Here is a 21,834-nt window from a genome sequence, read left to right as displayed (position 1 = left end):
GCTTCTATGAGAAGGCGTCGCTAGAATTGTTATCATATAATTTGTTGTTAGACCTGACCTTCAAAAGGCTTGTGCATAAACGTTACAGCTATCGGATCGTAGTGACACAAGCTTTTCAAAAAAAAAAAATGTTTTCTTTGGATGCACCGAAGATATACAATACTACCCTTCACTGGTGCGTAAAAGGGTATACACGATTTTTAATTTGATTTTGATCGGTAAGTTTGTATAGCAGCTACAATATATGCGATAGTAGTCTGATCTAAACAATTTGTTCGGAAGTTGTAGCAATGCCATGAATAATTATCTATGCCAAAATTTGTGAAGATAGCTTGCTAAATAAAAAAGTTCTTCATACAAGGACTTCAGTTTAATCGGTTAGTTAGACGAATAACCAGCTTCTTAGTGAGAAAAAGAACGCGTGACAGTGACTACTACCTCTTCAGAAACCTGAAATAATTCCTTCGTTGAAAGCATTTTCCGTCCAATGAAGAAGCTATTACAACCGTAGACGGGTATTTTGCAAGCTTCCCGAAAGTCATTATGGGGATGGCATAAAAATATTGGAGAATCATTGCAATAAATGTATTGAATTTAAGGGAGATTATATAGAATAGTAGCAGTATTTTTTCATTTCGAGCGCAGAATATTTTCAACCAACGTGTACACTTTATAAGGTCTCCGACGTTTCCTTCCTGGTGTTAGAAACATCATGGCAATCCTAATATACCCTGTTCAGGTAAACTCTGTGCAAAGTCGGTTCCGGCCAAGCTCAGAATCGACCGACCCCAACTCTCGTTGATATATGACAATTAATCGAACATGGACTCATTATTCATCCATAAACCATTATACAGTCAACCAAGTAGCAAGTCCGTGATAAATCAAATCTAATTCGTGGAGAGACGGAACAGTCAACTATTTTCGGAAGGAAGAAATCTTCAAGAACTACAATTATATAGCTTTATTGGAATGTTTAGAGAACGAAATCGTGGAAAACCGTTGAATTATAAGAATTTAGCGACAAGGAAGAGATGAGCGCCGAGATTGAGGTCCATTCTACAGCATTACACAATTTACACTACACAAATGATAACAAAATGTTGGGAAATCTTTATATACGTTATATTATCGGTATATTTTTCTTTAAAACAAACAACTTTGAAGCCTGCTTGAGTTCTTGTAAACCCTCTTATTCTATTTAAAAAAAGTTCGAGGACGTGAGCACTGCAATTTTTAAAAATTTTGGACTAGGTATTCTGGACGGCTTTCTTTTTCCAAACAGCGTGTAAAAATCGGAATTCATATATGATTTTGAAGATTTAAAATAATTAAATAATAAAACTATTATACTCTGTGGTATATGTTTCAAAGATAAAAAATTAATGAAAAACGTTCGTATCGCAGCGCGAAAAAAGGGCTGATGTGACCAGACCTATTATTATTATTAAATAAAAACTGTTTACACCTATTATTTTGTCCATTAGTGTATGTTCTGACGAATTACGAGTTCAATGATGTTATTGCTTTTGTTGTAGCGGTAGAAAATATTCCCCAAATAATTGTAACAGTAAAAGAGCGGATCAGTTAGGCATGACTATTGTGGGAATACAAAATAAAATTTTCAAAAAAAATCAAATTGCTTAATTCAAAATTTTTGTTTAACATTTAGTAGAAAAATTACTCTCTGGCGAAGAGCATCGCCATCGGTAAGTAGTATACTTGTAAATATAAAAAATATAATATAGATACTAGTTATTTAAATATGTTATATTCATCAAAAACGTGTCACAATTGTCATAAAATAATAGATTTGATTGGATGCATTATTCCACTTTTAAAAATCAAAAAAATGTACACATACAAAAAGTCGTATGAATATAAACCCCACATGTGCTTACAAAATTTTGTGTTGAAAAAAATAAGATTTCATTATCAGTGTCGCGTTAGACTTTTTGTGTAACTTGCCGTTATGTACGTGTAATTTTCAAGTGCATTTCTGAAATAAACAATATTTCTTCATCAGACGTTCGATGACTTAAATCGATAATCCTCAAAATGTTCATATACTATGTATACATATAATCAATGAAAAATATATATTACATTTGGAGTATATAAAATAAAATATAAATACAAGGGCACGTAAAAAAATTTAATTTTTTTTTAAATATTGAAAAAGATATGACATAAATGTAGAATCTTGTAATTTTTAGTTAAAAAAAGGTTAGAAGACATACACATATTTAATAGTGGATAGAGCCTTCACGATTTTAATTGATCTCGCACATTCGCTTAGGGACTGATTTCCATAATATTATAATGTATTTTTATGGCATTGCTTATTTTTATTTTACTTACTAGTCCCTCAGTTTTCAAGATATCAAGCTGAAGTTTTGAACATGGCCTTTTCCCCCCAAGAACATGTCCTTTCCCCCCAATATCGGATAACTAAAGCATATAGCTGAGATACAAACTGACTGATCAATCTTAAACCCTTGTATGGCAAACTGTTTTATATGACATACATACCTGGACTAAATTTCACATTGATTATTATCCAAGGCATCGATACAATTTAGGAACATATAGTTTAGCTCAGATTGCTATGGCATGTAGCTGTCATTAAAATCAAGATAAAGATCTTTTTATACCCTTTTATGTTATAAGAAATGCTTCCGAAAAGGGTATTATAGCATCGGAAGTTAACGTTTTTTTTGTACTTATTTTATGTATTTTAAAAAGTATTGCACTTACCTATTTTAAATTTTTTCATGAATTGAGTAATATTTATAGAATATGAAAGGTTGACAAGAAATCTGTGCTGTATTGAAAGAATTATTTTTTACACTGGAAAAATGTAAATTTACTATAATATTTTTAACTCATTGAGTAAGTTTTGGGCTAGTTTTATAACAAATCATTCAAATGAAAATTAAATTGTTTTTAAATATTTCGTAATTATAGTTATAAAAAACTTTACTTTGAAAATGTTTTAACAAGTAATTAACATTAGTGGGAAATGTTTCGGATAATCCGTTTCATTTAAAAAAAATTGCTATAATTCAATTTAATTAAAACAACTTTGATTTTTAAATTCTAGTTTTTTTATTGACTCCTAAAAAGATAAAAAAAATTTACTTTAATATAAATAACCACAGAGATAATATTATTTTTTCTTATATGGTTTCGTACACTGTAAGTAAATAGGAAGGTATGGAAAATAAAAGTGTTTTTTCGAGAAAGGTGGAATCTCACAAAAATCCATGAAAGTTAAGACTTTATATTTATTTAACTCAAAATTAGTTTTTATTATTATTAAGTTAAACATGAACTTTTTAAATTTACAAAAACAAAATCCAGTAATTTTATATTTCAAAATAAATAATATAATACAGAGTATTTGAAGGTTTTTTAAATACGTTACAATTTCAAGGCATATTTGTAAAACCGTTGTATCGCTAAGCAAGTAACTGTTTTTTCTTGGTGCTGAACCAGTGGTTAAAATCTAAACGCAAGAGTAACTGCGACAAAGGAGTTGTAGTCGGATTTGTCTTCAATCCTATCAGATAGTTAATTAATTGATCCATCAGCATACTAAATCGTTCGTCTTGTTGATCAATATATTCTTTAATCTTAGTCCCACACAAGTCTTGTCCCAAAACGTTACTTAAGTTGTCGCACACACTAAATATATCGATTAAGATATTATAAATCGGATTATTTGACTGTGAGACTATAAACTGATTGATATTCAGCTTATTACTCTCTTCATTAGTCAGTAAGAAGCAGAGTGAAAGTATATTGGCCAGAAATATGCTGTGCGCCTTTTGTATTTCTTCGAAATCCGCTTTATTTTGTATGGTATTCAAAAGTATGCTGAATTGGCTCTCCAACACATCGACTTGTATATAATACTGTAGATTATCTATGAAAAATATCAGTTGGTTTAAGAGGCTTGTTAATTTGAATTTTTCACGTGAGCATAATTTGGTGCGACGCACCTTATTGCACCACAGCATATGTAGCTCAAATTGCATTTTCTTGATTAATAGTAGAAAACGGAAAAGTATATTATAGTTGTCGATCACCTTCGGTGAGAACAACAAATGTAATGGCCAATTAATTTTGTAATTTAACTGCATGTAATGTAAATAGTTGTGTTCTAAATCTTTTGGATTACTACTGTGCATCAGTGGTTTGACGATACTGAGTGAGAAGCGTTCCAAATCTTCAGAAACACCAACTCCATGCGCGGCAGATTCGAAAGCTTTCACGAAATCATGCACTTTATTTTCATTGTACTTGTCTTTGCCGATTGCATATGTGAGCCGTAAAAATTCCAAGAACAATTCACCACGGCCCAGTAAGAAATATTCTTTGATTAATTTAAGTTGATGCACCAAATCCGCTTGATTGATTGCTATCTCCGACAACCGGGTTGTCAAGTATGCCTTAATTTCATTAACGATGCTTTCATAGTGTTGTACATTCAGCTCTTCATCATTCTGTAGCATTTGTATTTTGCCAAAGTAAATATGTTCCTTTTCATTGCTCAAGGAGCTTTCATCCTCCAAGTCGGTGTGTTCGGTTTTGCTCCAGTTTTGTGTGAGAATCTTATGTTTATTAGCATCTGCTTTAAAAATGAGTATTGTTTGACCAATGAAAAGCACTTTTTCGGCCCAACCAGTGGGTAAATAATGTGGTAAAAGCTCATAGCATATTTCATAGCGCCAAATGTCAGCGTACGTGCTAGCCACTTTAGACAATGTTGTAATTGTACTAGCATGCTTGCCACTTTCTGTGCTAGCACATTTACTGGTGTCACTCTCAGCGGCACTATTGATATTACCCTCCGAGCATTGTATGAAGAACTCACCATATGTATCAATTATTTTGGCATAAAGTATCCAATGTGTAAGTTGTTTGAAAAATACTACATTCACCGCAAGTTGCAAGGTCTTAATTGCAGCGCGTATTTTCTGATCACCATGTTCGGCATTTTGGTGCAAAAACTGCATAATTTCACAGCCATGCAGTTTTTGACTTCGTATAATACGAATTAACTTGCGTAAGTAAAGCGCTAACGGTTCATATGTCTTTAAATTTCGATATATAAAAAGCAGTGAAAAATTTGTTGGGTTTTTCAGATAATTTTCTTCCAGCGCGGTGATGTTGTCAAAGTAATCTTTTAAAACAGTATCTATACCATTTGCGAACGCCTTCAAATAAAGCCCCTTTTGCAGCGGCTCATCTGTATCAAAGATTGCCACATTTCTATTGACACTGTTGTTGCTACCGCAAACTTTGGTAAATTTTTCTATGTCCCGTAACAAGTTAATAATAGTTATAATATCCTGTAGTACAAGCTTTTCACAAGGATGCAAAAAAGTTGAGACATCTGTTACGGTGAAGTCTTCCAAGGATAAATACTTTGATTGCAAATTCAAGCAAGACAGCAACACTTCATGTATCATTTTGATGACCGTCTTTTAAATTGAAAAATCATTGAGAAAACCTGTTGGGTTTTTGGGCTGCTGATAATATTACTATTTTATTATTTAATAAACAAACTATTCTAGCGCCTTGTTTATTGAAATAGATGAACAGCCGATTGGCAAATGTCAGTTTGATTTTTATAGCTGTCACATTGACAATGTTGCCATTCCATGGGGAATTCAAACAATCGCTTCGAATACAGTTTAATAAAAATGATATAATTTTATAACACCAATATGAAATTAATTAATACAGCAACTATAATGCGTTGATGAATTTTATATCATTTGCCATTACACTCTAACTCACGGAAAAGAAATTGACTTAGAAATAGTTAGATAGTTAAAATAGTTAAAAATAGTTTCAAACTAATTAATATATTTTTAATTCGTAAAACAATAATATATGCAATAAATACGAAGTAATAGTTTTATTGAAATAATAGAAGCAGATAAAGATTCGAATTTAACTATAAGTTACAAAGTAATATAAACAACGAAAGTAAAACTCTTGATGAAAGAAACTACAGCGCCTAAAATTATACTTCATGAACGACAAATTTATATACCTGACTTCATGTAATCACATTATTATTTAGTTTTTGGTTTGAAATAAAATATTTTCTATGTTCTTTTGCTTAAAAAATTTAAGCATTGTGCTGTTTTTATTTTCACTTGAGCATATTTATATTTATATATGATATAAAATGGTATAAATAAGTTTATATAAAAGTATGTATATATATATGATAGAATGTAAGAATGCAATAGAGAGCAGGATGCCAAGCATATACATGCGTATGGATATAGATATGTGGTATGTATGTTTATATATTTATATGTATTAAAATACAACACAGGGAGAGCATAATTACTTACGTCGGTTGACTTGTGCTGTTAAAACTACGTAGGAAAAGAGAAAATAACTTATTCAAGAAAACTACAGATAAGAAAAAAAAACTAGAAGGAATATAAGCACTCGCACACAGCCGATTCGAATAGTGGCGAAACACACTCTATGCAGTATATCTATGGGAACTGTGTATTCCAAATCTCTGTCTTTGTAGGCTTTAAATTATATTGATGAAATATTATTTAGAAACAATTTCAGAGCTATTTTTGCTTCAATGAAATAAAATAAAATACTGTTTGTTCTAAGGAAAGAGTGCGCTGATCAAATTGATTGATATTTCAATAAGGTATGCTCTTTGTTTTTGCGATTACGTAAATCATCTCTACAACAAAAGATCTCTGAGATAACGGATAAGAAATATCATATCAAGCTAATCGTCTATTTTATGTAATCACCCTCTGTAAACACATGATAAACACGGATATCAAGATAGCCGAAAGAGAACACATTGAATACACAAATATTACTCGAAAAGATAACTAATGTCATCTGAAGATTGATAGAAAGTATTCATTTAATTAATTTCTACTGAGGCCTATCTTGAGACCTAACGGCTAAGCAAGGGAGATTTAAATTTTATATTCAAAGTTATCAGTAGCACAATAAAGTATGCTGAGATGAGAGCTCATGTATGGTTTACAGATTTAGGTTTGTAAGAGACCGATCGCTATCCTACCGGCAAAATTCTAAAAACTAATTTTTACCTACTTTGGGTCACTACAAAATGAAAAATAGTTAATTAGCTTGAGGAGTAAAATTTTTTTATAGTTTTTATTTACGACATTATATGTACATAATTATACCTTGAATAGGGTGTATAAAGTTTGTCACGAAGTGTGTAACACCTAGACAGAATCGTCAGAGATCCTAAAAAATACAAAGGTACAATTTCCGAAGAAATTGCTCAGATCGGAGCACTTTCACATATAGCTGCTATACAAACTGACCGAACAAAATCAAGATAAAGATTTTGTATATCTCTTTATGCTATAAGAAATCCACATGTGAAGGGTATCATAGCTTCGGTGCACCCGCAATTAACATTGTTTCTTAGTTTTCATACAAACTTGTAGCTCATCTTTAAGTCGGGCAAGATAACTTCTAACAAACGCTCCCGTTTATATATGCATGAGTGTGTGCATATGTACATATATATAATTGAGGTATGTGTTGTTGTTGTATGGGAGGGAGAATACTCGTGCACGCCACCGATTCAGCAGCTGTTTGTATTGTGTCAGTGTCTTCTATTGTTAATCACACGTAATTTTAGTGCTATTTAAACATCGGTAATAGGTAAGCTTTTATTAAAAATCGTTCAATGAAAACGGCAGTCTCGTGTTGAGCATCGAAAATGAAAGTCAATATTCAATGTCTGTACATAAAAATTTAATCCGAATTGCAAATTCTAACGTAAAATTTAATTCAAAGTAAATCGGTACGCAAAATGTGACAGTTGAACAAAAACAAAAATAAAACAACACCATAAGTCGCCCATAATCGCAACCCCTCTATGTATGATAAACAAACCCCTAAATGGATTTAGAAAACACTCACGCTCTCGGCGCTCTACCGGGACAAATAGCGTCAATGGTGACTCTTTTCAGGGAGGCACTCAATTGCTTGACGGCCACAGCAAGCACACAGCCACCAGCGAAAGCAATGCGAGCGCGTCCAAATAGTATATTCGTTCCTGTCGCAGCTGCTGAATGCGCATGCAGGGCTAAGTAGTCTGCTAGTCTCTGCCGGTGCTACTGCCGGTTGTGTGCTGAGGCTCGTTAGTGGCGGCCAACGCGAATGCGGGCGTGAGCAAAAGCGAATTGCTGAGTGAATAGTGCACATTAACGGTGTGCACTTTTTGTTTTCATTTTAATCCCAACTATGCATGCAGGGCCAATGCGGCGCTAAACCCGATAATTCGTTCGTTTGTGACTAAGCAAGAGGAATTGATTAATTTGTTACCATTTTTTGCTACATTATATTCCAAACAAGATTGCTATTTGAATTAAGTTGAAATATCGATGAAGTGGAAAATGACAGCTAAAGTGAATTCAAATGAAAATAATTGTGTATGCAAGATTAATAGGTGATAGTAGTGGCTGAAAATTATGGAACGTGTGTGGCGTATACACACAAACATACATATGTACATATATACTTTCATAAAGTATATGCACTAGAAGTGTAGGAAATGCAATGAAAATAGTCAACTACAGAAATGTGAAAAATATAGTACGTGCTTGTTTATCTATAAACATACATATGTATGAATGCATATATTCTTTATAGTGAGATGTGAAAAAAATGCCAATAAGCAAATATTGCGTGAGAAAAGTACGAGTGGACTTTGAGTATAACGCGCTGTTAACGGTACCATGAAAGTGCTGTGAAGGTGAATGAAAAGATTTGCATAGCTTTCCAGGAATTTATAAATATTGCAAATAAGGTGAGATCTAATCGAAATAAATAATTATTTAATACAAAATTTACAAATGTGCATAAAGAAATCATTCATAATTTTTTCTAATATAATATCAAAACGCATGGCACTTAATCCAGTGAGTAAGCATTTTTGCAAACTCGAAAATTCTTCGAAAAGTCGGAAAATTATTTACAGACAAAACAATAACAATGAGTGTGTGGTTGCTATACCAATCGCTCTCTTTACTATTTCTACTCCTTGCCAAAGTTAATATTAGATTCTCTCACCACTATTACCCTGCTCTTTGCACTGTATTGTTTGTGTGTGTGTGGCGTGCTGTCAAATTTGTTTTCTCAATTAAATGTCAAATTATATTGTCGTGTTTACATTTGTAAGAAAATTAAGTTTAACTCTCTTTATAAATATTAAACTTATAAAATGCCATATGCCAACAGTGAGATTAATAACTCATTTTATAGCGACTTAACTGTCGGTAAATGTCAAACTTGTGAAACATTAAATAAATAAAATAATTGATACGCATCGGTATAAACCTTAGAAAAATATTTATAAACGAATTGATAAATAAATATAAAATACCCGCCTTTTAATGTATCGGATGAATAAAAGAAAACAAAACTTCGATTGCGCCGTGGCATTATACTCTTCACATATTCAAAAGATTCCATACCAGAACTTGATTTTGATCGGCCAGTTTGTATGACAGCTATGTATATATGTATATGCTATACAATATTCATCCGATTTGAACAATTTCAACGGAAGCTTGCTTAAGACAATAATCCATGATAATTTACGTGAAGATATCATGTCAAATTAAAAATTTTTCATAAAAAACTTGATCGTGTGGAAAGTTACAGATCGATATCGCAAAAATTGAGAGTCGAGTTCGCGAATACGAGACAGACAAACAGACGGACATGGCTAAATCGAATCTTATTGTAACTAATTTTAATTAAAAGTTTTAAATTTATTAAAGAAATAATAATTGTGTAATATACTGTGCAAAGGAATTTTTCACTTGTGATAGATTTACAGCCATAATTGACAAATTACAGCTATGATACGTTTATAATCAGTAATGACACAGGAAAAGGCATGAGAGTGAGCAGTATTGATATATAGTGAATCATTTCCGAATATACATGTGTTAAAGGAAGATGCAAAATTACACACATGCGGTGGTTTACATCAGTTTTTGCACAAGTGTTTTAAGGAAATGATAGACATTTTTTTCAACTGTGACTGTCATATCATCGGTGAAATGACTGTCACTGTTCTTGTAGGGATGTTGCATATATTATATTATAGGGTCTCCGACTTTTGTTTGTGGTTACAAACTTTGTGGCAGGCTTAATATAGCCATATTCAATCAAAACACTGTCATTGATATGCCAAAAATACCTATTTCAGAGATATAGAGAAATGGTTCAGTAGTTTGTGAGATGCATACATTGAATTGAACGTTTAACCATTTTTGTGGACATAAAACTATCAGTCATAAATGGTCATTGTAAGATTTGTTTCAGCCAAATTTGATTATTTTTTCATTCAATGTATGCATCTCACAAACTACTGGAACATTTCTTGTAGCAGAAGCATTATATACATAGTACGATGGAATTGCATCAAATCGCACCATTAAGGCAAATCTCATATTTATGAATTTCTACAGAATTTCGTGCAAAATCCATCAGATCCTTTATTTTACAATCTATAAAGCAAACATCAACGAATATGTCTGCAAAAAACTTTGAAAAAATAGTATCTAAACGGTATAGCATTTCTCTTCCAAAAAAGTTTCGAAATCGAACCATAACTTTTCAAGACCCTGGCGTATCGCACATGTGGACCTTACTGCCACCTAGCTGACTTCAATCTGAAAACATCGATAAATAAAATCGGTTTAGTTAGGTCCTTCCTCAAGCCTAAAATATTTATTTTCGAAATTTATGTTGACTATTTATAGAGTATATCGGCGAATACGCAAGATAGCTTCATAAAATTAGATGAACATACTCCCCTTAGATATACTATAGTTCTGTGCACATATGTATAATGATTTCCGTTATTCTATTAATAAAATTACCATGAAATATCTTTTCAGCATGCCTTATGATTATTATATTTTTTGTGAAGGAAATGTCAACTGGTGGGGAGAAAATCATTAAATTAGATTTATGGGAACTAGAGAAAATTCTGGGTTGATTTTATTACATCTTAACCGTAACAAAATTGTGGTCAATGTCATATATCCTTTAGCATTTATCTCAATAAAATTGAATGATAATATTGACCCTTGACCGTATGAATCGTTCGACTGTACTCTAACTTATCTCTTCCTTATTTGTTATTTATTTGGTGGTAGTAATACATTAAGATTATTAAAATGGCTTAAAATATACAGAATACACCAAGTTTGCCAAAATATCTGTAACACCCAGAAGGAAACGTTAGAGACCCTAATAATAAAAGATCAGCATGACGAGCTGAGTCGATTTAGCCATGTCCGTCCATCTGGGTGTCCGTCGGTATATACGCCGTCAATTTTTCAAATATCGATCTGAAATTTTGCACACGTCCTTTCAGAAAGCTGCACATCGGACCATAATAGCATATATCTATCATACAAAGTGACTGATCAAAATCAAGTTTTTGTATAGAAAACTGTTTCATTGTGAACGGTACAACCAAAGTTAATGTTGTGTTTTGTTTTTCAAAGCATTGTATTTGGTTTGTACTTACTAGTACAATATATATAAACACTAGTAACAAGTACTACAATATAGCATTACATCGCTTTAGAAATATTTTTACTCGTTTTGATTTTGTTATAATTTCATTGCGAATTGTTGGCGTAAACAAAATACAACATTTTTACTATTTTCATAACAAATTTGATCAAAAAGGTCTCTAAGAATAGTTAGAATTATTATGTAAGAATATACATATGTATGTATATAATATACAAGCATACATATGCATGAATGTTATTTACATGTAAATGTACATACTACGTATTTTAAATAACCTATTGCTTTCAAGCGTCTGTCATCAGTATAACAATTTAATATTTTATTAGAAATAAACAAAATATATACATATACATATGTATTTATATTTATTTTATAAGTAAACTTGTATGAATTGACTTCATACATACAGTAAATACAGTGAACAAGTAAGAAAGGTCTAAGTTCGAGTGTAACCGAAGATTTCATAAGAAATTTAAAAGTTTGTTATATAGGAATTATGCGTGTTTGTCAAACGATTTCGCCCCTTTCTATAGTGTACAATACTTATAATTGGATAACCTCACACACCCAATTTGTTAAAATTAATCAAGTAGTTCATAATGGGGTTTCACCTAAAAGTGGGTGGTTCCTCGCCTATTGTCCAGTGGCTCCCATAAAGCCCTCTGCCATCATAGTTATGAAATTTAATGCTTGTAGCTCTTTTATTCTATATTTATAGTAATTTTCAACATAACGGTTATGTGAAGAGTGGGCGTGGTTATTATTTGATTTAAGTAATTTTCACACTGTGTGAAGAAATGGTAAAAAGACTTATTCTCAGTAAATTTGGTTGAGTTAGCTTGAGTAGTTTGGAAGATAGGTATGTACATTTAACCATTTAGTGAGCGGGGCCACGCCCATTCTAAAAAAAGTTTTAAGCCCACAAGCCCCTCTCTACTTCGATCTCCTGTACCAAATCACAGTTTATGACACTTCATACGTTGTTCTTTAACGGCGTTTTGTGGGCGTGGGAGTGGTCCGATTACACCCATCTGCAGTACCAACCCTCCTTTGATGCCAAGCAAGCAACATATTTACCAAGTTTAATAAGATATCTCAATTTTTACTCAAGTTACCGCTTGCACGGACAGACGGACGGGCGGGCAGACTGACATTCGCAGTTCAACTCGTCTCACCAACCTGATCATTTACACATACATATACCTATAATTAGTTTTAAGTGATACACACAACCGTTAGGTGAACAAAACTCCATATTATACTCTGTGCAACATGTTGCGAGAGTATAAAAATTACTGATAATTTGGTTTAATCAAATAAGGTTTTGAAAATTTGTGAGTGATTACATACATACAAACAAGTCTACATGAGTACTTGAGCGACTGAGGCATTATCTAGTTCTTATCACCATGTATAATATTATATCCCAATGACCCAATGTCATTTGACTGATTAATTAATTTAAGTTAAAAAATACTTATCTACATGTGTATGTACATACGTTTGTATATAGATATACAATATCTAGTTCATATTCTGTTCACATTTTAATTAAAAATTCAAACACTTATATTATACATAGGTAGGTAGAGTGGGTGTCTGACGACGCACCTAGGCCTTGAGGAGGCCTTGTGAGACCACTGGGATTAAAATCCCCTCGCTCGGTTATGTCCTCTCTGAACCATCCCGTACCTCCGAAACTTCGTCAAGAAACCCTCGACTGATAGTTGCGATTCTTTTCCTATACAAGGCTTTGTATACGCATAGACCTATAGTAGCTTCTACCTCTTGACAGCTTATACGATAGTCATTATATGATGTTCCCAGTCTGCTGGCATGTCTGCCAATTAGACAGTGACCTGTTAGTACTCCGACTAGAATCCTTATGTCATTCCTTTTGAATTTTAATAGTCGGCATGTGTTGGCCATACTTCAATCATGTCGCGCTTGCCTCCTTGTTGAGCAAATTGGGGATTGACTCCACCGAGATTCAGCTATATTTACAACATATTTTTCTTTAAATATCTTCAAATAGCTAGAGGCATATAAATTTCGTCTTTTCTGGAGTCTAATTGTAGTGTGACGCCTGTTCTGGCTAGTTCATCTGCCTAAGAATGTCACTATGTCCTGGAACCCATTGTAGGATTATCGTGAAATAGGATGTTATATCCACTAAAAGATCAAGGCATTCTTACACTATCTTTGATGAAATCCTAAGAGACTTTAGTGATTTAAAGGCCGTTTATATATGCCATATGCCTGTTGTGAGTACACTCTTTGTCAGAACAAAAAGGCTTTCTTTAATTGCTGTTGTTGCAATATTGGGGACCAAAGAAACATATGGTATCGACAATTTTTTCTTATTGTTTTTAGGTTAATCTGGAGTTTCATGAGCCAACATTTCAATTGAAAGTATTTTATTGTCAGTTTATCATTGGGAAAAATTAAATAAGTTCTTTGACCCAAGGCGGATATTAAACTATTAGGATTTGAAAATATTAGGGTAATTTTAATTTCTCGTAAACTTTCTAGATAAATGCTATATATACCTGGTATTATATACCCAAGCACATTAAATATTTGACAAATCGAATTCTTAGTCAATGAAAAGACGCTTGAAAAAAGGACCTATATAAATGATTATAGGATTAGATAAACTTTAAGCTGTTTTTATTAACTATAAGGTTAGAAGTCTTCAATAATAATGAAAATAAATATTGCGACAGTTTCGTTTCCTACGTTTGACCGAAATATAATCTCTTTTTCAATTTTTGTTTTTTGAATATATATATATTTATATAAGTACTTATGTATATGCGATAAACACACCTATAAATGGCATGCAATCAAAAGAGGGTTTTCAATAAGAGCTGGTCGATATTATAATTCAAGTTTTTTGTGCATTAGAAGCACACGTTGCGTTCTAAATCACTTTCCACTGTGGATGATTTGGTCAATCATACGTTTTGACATTTACGGTTGGTTATAGTGATATTAGGTTGGGTTGTACTTATGAATCACGACAATAATAGTTAACCTTAAAATCACCCACTATTTAGATCTTCTGCAGGAGTGGGTCGAAGTGATGACACATAACTCAAATTGAAATCCGAGAGTAACCGGAAATGTGTTTCAAGTGAATATGAAGTGAAAAACTGAAATGAAATTTTATTAACTCTTTGACAACTCCAACGAATAACGTCACACATATATTATATACTTTAAATCGCGCTATATATTTACATTATATATATTTAATCATAAGCAAATCTATTGATGTTTAGTTCATAGTTTTGTGACTCCACTTATTGCGCTTAATCGGCCAAATACAATTTATACAGTTTGCGGTTAAAAAAAATATTGGCATCAAATTTCTTCTTAATCACTTTTTGGTTTTAATTTTTTTTAAATTGAATTTGCAGTCGAACGAAATACTATAGTAACTTAATTTGTTTGCTGATTTGTCGTATGCATCGCATGCAAAAAAATAAAAATGTGCTCAAGTATCAAATTAAACACGCGAGCAACGAAGTACTCGTACATATATGATACATTAGGACAGAACTTTTCCAACGAATTTTTGAACTCTTTTGGAACTCATGTATTTAACTAATTACAATAAATAAAAAACTATAATGTCCTTCACATTTTTAAGGTTTCTTACAAGTACTTGATTTTGATCGGTTAGTTTGTATGGTAGCTGTATGCTAAAGTAGTCCGATCTGAACAATAATCCAATTAAAATTTCCAAATTGAAAATATCTTGTCAAATGAAAAAGTTTTCGATATAAGAACTTGATTTTGAACGATAAGTTTGTAAGGCAGCTATATTCTACAGTTGTCCAATATAGTGGGTTCGACAAATGAGCAGCTTCTTGGGGAGAAAAGTACTTCTTGGGGAGATTTCAGATCGATATTTTAAAAATGAAAAGGACCAGTTTGCATATACCTATACATGATCGTTTATATAGATACATATATATTTTATAGGGTCTCCTGCATGTATGTATTTGAATTTTGTATAAATTAGTTATATTTAACTCTTGAAGTTCATCAGTAAGAAAAGTTTTATATGTGCAACTTCCGAGACGTCGTCAAGAAACCCTCGACCGCTAATTACGATTCTATTCCTATATAGCGTCTTATAATCGCATAGAAGATGTTTAATAGCCTCATCCTCTTTTACCTCCTGACAGCTTCTACAAAAGTTCCTAGTCTACCGGGTTAAATTTTAATAGCGCCATGTGCGGCTCGTTTAGATATCTACAAGTCGCCAAATTTATATAAATTCTCTATTTTCCGGAGTCTAATTGTAGTGTGGTGCTTGTTCAAGTTCATATACTTCACAGTTCCTAAGAATGTCACTATGTTCTGGAACCCATTGTAGGTTAATCGTGAAATAGGATGCTAGGTCCACTAAGAGATCAAGGGATTCTTTCATAAACTTAGACGAATTCCTAAATACTTAAGTGATCTCAAAGCCGCCTGACTATCTGTATATATAAAAATATTCCTTGTGGTGAGCACACTTCTTGTCAGAATATAGATGTTTATCCCTGTACCCTTGTCCACCTCGCCTTCCCACCCTTCTCTGGAAAGGAAAACAACTGTATAAAACACATGCACTTCTATAATCAAATAAATATATTATAACTGTAATCAGAAATCCACTTAGTCTGCTTTGTTGGTTTAACTGGATACTTTTGTTAATAGGAAACGGAGAAGTACAGTCAAAGTCGGCTCTTGTTTTCTTGAGACTTAGAAAAAGTAAATTTGTCGAAGAAAGCCATAATTTTGTATGGTAATTTGCCGAAGTATAATATAATACTGATATACTAAACATAAAAGTCAAAATTTGTTTAATTTGACAGAGATCTTCTAGGAAATTTCGAACTATGCATTTAACAACACCCTCTACTAATTTACCGATTCTCTGCAAATCTGCTGGAAATCTAAACATTTAAATAAATTCTTTCTAGATCTTAATCATATCTTGAAGGAAAAGTATAACATATCTTAATAGTTAGATTCCCTAGATATATATAAGGAAATATATATAGGCAACAGACATTAAAATTTACATTTTTAAAGATCAGATGCGAGTCAGCAAATATCTATCCGAGGAAGGATCACTTAGGTAGGTATCGGTTAGGGGCGCTTGAATGACATTAACAATGATGCTGATTATCAATGGCAGCTGATCATTGTTATGCGGTTAAAAAGTCAAAATCAAAACCCAAACGGGCTACCGAAAGAGCCAAGAAGAGAACAACTGCATCGCTGGTGGGATCGAAGCTCATGCCTGAAAAAAGCTTTGCGTACTTAAAGAAGTGAAGTTTATTAAATTAGGAAGCAACAATAATATTGAAAAATAAAGAGGAATAAAATTGATAAATTCACAAAAAGTATTTTTACAATCTGAACCCACTTTGTATACATATTTGTGTACATTTGTACATAATATCTCATTTTTGCCGACCGGAAGTTTGGCGACTACATACGTTTATCATTTTCAAGGAGAGAACGAAAAGTATAAAAATACTTGTAGAAAAACGATCGCAACACATAAAATGTGTTGTTAATATGTAGATTAAAATAAAATTACTCACATTTAAGTATAACGCTACAATTAAAGCACGTATTAAATAAAGCGCACAATTAGCTGCTAAGTACCTACATAAATAAATAAATATGTACATGTTAATATGTACATATACGAGTATGTGGATATAAATAAGAACCGCTAGTAAGGTAGGTTGAAGTTCAGGTGGAACCGTACATTATATAGTCTCTGGCATGTTGAGTGAGTATGAATAAAAGAGACAAGCAGGTGACACTGCTGTAATCTTTCGAGAACACATAAATTCTAAAACATTATTTGTTGTCAATCGTGTAAAACGGATGACGGATTAGCCGAAGGATTTGGAATGATTGACACCAATGAACTCGATAATTGCTCTAAACTTCTTTTTACATTTTCGTTTAAATGTTTTTTCATCAGAATTCAACTAATCTTTGACAATTCAGTCGTTATAAATTGTCTATCCACCGAAACTTGGTTTGATTTACGAATATCGAAAAAATTTACTCTTCGCTCCAATAAAAACTATCATTATTCACCATAACCAGAGTAGAGCTGAGCAGGGTCGGCAATTAATATTCTAATATATGTAAAGTAAGCGTGGTCATATGTAACATTCAGTGTTACTTAGAAATTTGAAGAATTACTTCGCTTTCAATGGTTTTGGCACCGTTTCGTAAGGAGATCGTTGCGGAAAACAGTCCTAGGTTTTTTGAAATGCTTTATCTGAGTTAAAAAAACCCTCCATTCTCTCGACGGATAGAGAAATATCCATTCCTCTTTTCATGCAATATACTTTGCTAGAGTCCTCTATTCCATCTATTTCATTAAATGAACACAACTGTTATATCCAGTGTAAAATTTTCGGAGGGCATAATAACAGAGATAATAATTCAATTTAAGCTTTTTATTTTTAACGCGGTTGATAAAAAATATAGTTTATTTACATATGTACATACTCATAGGTATGCTGCTTTATTTTGCGAAAATTATCTTATAAGGAGAGAAATGCAAACATACGTACATGCAACAGAATCTGGGCTCCTCATATGCCCAATGCTTTATGGACAAAAAGTTAGTGTCGTTAGCGATCAGTCGTTCTCAGTCAAGTACATAGCATACAAGTATGTACAAGTATATACGTAAATATACTTATGTACATATGTATATGCTTAAGAAGTGCGGATGTCTGTCTGTCTGTGATGGACTCGGTGACAATCCCATTGAGATTCCACTTTGCGCGCTAAACATTATTCATTCTCGTTGCGAATTGTATGCGATTCGTCGTCGACACTAATCTAGCATAGCTGACAGACAATGGGCCGCTTCGTTGCTTTATCAGTGGCATTTTGTCGAGGGAGCAATTGTTTGAGCCTACACACAGCATTCTTTTGAGGCAGTAATGTGCCTGATATCTATATTACATATGGTATATATATTTACCCAGCAGACCAAAGAAGTTGTAGCCAATAAAAAGGCTATGAAGCTCAAAGCGAATATTGTTTCAGTAGGTATTTTCAATCGAAATATGGGCGCATATAAATAGTTCGTAATGGGAATGTGAAAAACAAACTAGGGAAATGTGTGATCATATTAAATAATGATTGCTTAAACCGAGAGAGTTACAAATGTTTATAACACCAGCTCTCGAGTCCAAATCACTGCAGCGGTCTACACAAAGACTTGCTTATTAATTCTAGAAACCAAACAAATGGATGAAATTCTTGAACTAAATATAGAATTCGTCTTTTGGTCCAACAATTTTTTAATTAAGCGCATTCTGTAGTTCTTTAATTTTCACATTAAGTAGCACAGAGAGAAAATTAACGAAGAAACGGGAGCATACTTGTAGAATACAACTCTGTAGATTTCGTAAACCGGGACATACTTATTTCTGCTAAGAAAACATTTTAGAATTCGCAAGTAAACTGATGTTACCAAAAGTCACATGTCGATACATCAGAGCACTTAATAAATTTATAACATAATATCTGTGATATCCCAATACTAATAAAATAGCTTACAGTTATGGTGCACTGAAATTCATAGATGAAATCAATTCCTGTATGCGTCTATACACAAACTAGGCTTAAAATTTTTACCAACTTACCGAAATAATTCACACTTCTTTTACTTATGCTTAAGGCTTTCCATCTCGCTAATTTAAGGTTCACCAAAACTCAGCACTTCTTTATTTACTTAGTCTAATCGCCATTTTGTTGACTATTTTGGGTGACGTTTTTATGATACTGTCAACGTAGGAATCTAGAGAAAGTGAATTTTTTGACAGCTCGACTCGAACACGAATTTTTTTTTGTAAAATACCTATCGATACTGGCTGATGTCTGTTAAAATATTTATTTAAAAAATATTGTACTGGGTCAATGGTTATAATGTCGCCAAGTGGTTACCATCTAATCAACCTCTCCAAGTAGAGTCATATTAGAAGTCGGTGGAATGTTTGAAATCTTCCTTATTTTGTTTTGGTTGGCTGGGAGTTGTGTGCATTTATATTTATAAATGCATATGTGGATATATGAACATATACTTATACATACATATATGCATGTGTGTATATATAATATATGTATAATATGTGAATGCATATAATTACATTCGTGCCTGGTTTTCAAATGCAACTGGGTGGAATGCCAATTTGAATTAAATCAGAATTCAACGTCATCACAATTTGACGGCATGTTGTTGTTATCGTCAATTCGTATACACATACATGTGTATATACAGATGTAGGTGTATACATTTCGCTTTCGCAAAATCAAAAATAACTTTAATTGCGTATTTTCAGTTAATTCCATTAAGTGTTAAGTTGGCATGCCCTTAAGTGGGTGTCCCTCAGCGGCATGGTCTCTGCAGCGTTCCGCTGTCAATCGCCAACAAATTCGTATTGCTTGTTAAATGAAGTGTTGAATTCCTCTTCTTCTGCTTTATTTTGCAGCAACATATGAACTGAATGATTTTAATTGAATAATTGCTAATTGCAAGTACGCACATACTGATATAAATATAAATGTATTTTATTATTTCTCTCCCATTTCATACATATACATATGTATTATATATTTTATGGTCAGCGTATGGATAATAAATTAATAATACGCCAACGACTTTGTTTTCCGGGAACCTTAACACATATTGTTTATAGTGTTCGCTGTTACTGTTCCCTCGACTGAGTTTAATTTAGTTCTCTCGTCATTTAATGTTCGAATTTGTCCGCTGCTTATTGATTTGATTAGTGAAGTAGGCAATTAAAATCTTTCCCGTACATTTACAGCTACGTTATAGACTCTCAATAGGAAACTTCTAAGTATTTTTGATATACTCCCTCTAAGAAAGAGAAAAACAGACAAAAGTACTCTAACATACCATCTGAGCAAATTTGACTCGGACTGGTCCATTTAAACTGCGCGCAAGGCGAATTGATATATTTTTTCTAGATTGATGTTCGTGTGAAGTGTGATCTCCATATGCCAATTAGTGTCTGTTTGGTAGCTGTTTGTTTGTGATTCGGAAAGTTTGTCTGGCGATTTTTACCACGGCATCATGGTAAAAATCGATTTTTAATCACGGCTACGAAATCTTGCACTAGTGTTTTGGGGAGTCTACTTTATTATGTTTTGATTTTTGCGGTTTCAGCGAAAGCTTGCTTCATGCAAGTCGTCCTTACCCCGATGTTAATAATATTAATAATCGCAAAAATTAAAAAAAATGATAATAGTTGTGTTAGAAAGATAGCGTGGGGTCTCAACATCTCTTATGGATTGAATCAACACTTTTTGATTATTTGAGTACAAAGCGTGTCAATGCAAGACTTCAAAGGTTTGAATCTTTTGTAAAAACGACGTCGAATAGAGGTCGCAAAAGAGATGCATGACAACGTAGCTGAGAACCATATCAACGTTTCATTACTAGTGAAAAGACGCAGAAAACTGCAAAAATCAAAATTCGCTGAAGGCCATCCCACCCGAGACTTATAACAAGTGTAAATAAAATTGGATAAACCATGATTGCATTGGCTCAAAATTACACTATTTTTAAGATGATAATTTGTATTAATTTTTGCTGAATTATTAATTTGTATTAAAATACCTGAAAATGTTGTTCGGGTCAAATTTGATCAGATGGCAAATCTGCTAAAATGCAGTAGTTAGAATCAGCTGACTTATTGCGGTTTGCTCGTTTCCATTATTGCTCTAACAGCTATTCTTAAAAGTAGACAAATGATACGAAAAAACATAACATTATTCCACCTAGCGAAAAATTTAAAAAACCCTGTGAATAAACTCTTTGCTAAAGTGCCACTGTTGAATAAAAAAAATAAAAATTATACATAAATTAATATTTAAATAACTGTTTAACGATATAAATATTTCGCAACATCTCACCTTTGTCATTATTTCAATACCTTGTAACAACTTTCGTTGTTGATTTACGTGAGTACCTGCCGGCGACGGCCTTACCTCACGGTGCTCCAAAGCACAACGTATCAATACAATGCGTTGATAGGCGCCCCAAATAATACGAGCTATTTGCAAGTATTAATTTGGTTACCAGTGGCAGTTTGTCTGGGCCCACACTACCATCTTGGTAAGATTCGAGGCCGACCTAAAACCTCTTCCGTTTTCGGG

At 32.8% G+C, this 21,834-nt stretch overlaps 2 protein-coding genes across 2 annotated transcripts in view; one reads left to right on the top strand and one right to left on the bottom strand.

Annotated features, from left to right (window-relative positions):
- Positions 1–3,335: 3,335 nt before the first annotated feature.
- Positions 3,336–5,627, bottom strand: Grip75 (gamma-tubulin complex component 4). Its single transcript, XM_014244546.3, has one exon. The coding sequence runs from the start codon at positions 5,475–5,477 to the stop codon at positions 3,462–3,464; it is 2,016 nt and encodes a 671-aa protein (XP_014100021.3). The 5' UTR covers positions 5,478–5,627; the 3' UTR covers positions 3,336–3,461.
- A 2,118-nt stretch (positions 5,628–7,745) lies between these two features.
- The window catches only part of C1GalTA (Glycoprotein-N-acetylgalactosamine 3-beta-galactosyltransferase 1), a 38,981-nt gene continuing 24,892 nt past the window's right edge, over positions 7,746–21,834 (top strand). Inside the window, exon 1 of the mRNA XM_036376540.2 lies at positions 7,746–8,854. The gene's annotated coding sequence lies outside the window, so the exon portion shown is untranslated. The remainder of the gene's footprint in view (positions 8,855–21,834) is intronic.

This window comes from Bactrocera oleae, chromosome 3, assembly GCF_042242935.1.
Source record: "Bactrocera oleae isolate idBacOlea1 chromosome 3, idBacOlea1, whole genome shotgun sequence".
NCBI lineage: Eukaryota > Metazoa > Arthropoda > Insecta > Diptera > Tephritidae > Bactrocera > Bactrocera oleae.
The sequence above is the reverse complement of the archived record's forward strand: the minus strand, read 5'-3'. Positions and strand labels throughout refer to the sequence as shown.

Bases quoted from the DNA above. Each gene is read 5' to 3' on its own strand.
- Grip75 (XM_014244546.3), bottom strand. From the start codon at position 5,477: ATGATACATGAAGTGTTGCTGTCTTGCTTGAATTTGCAATCAAAGTAT.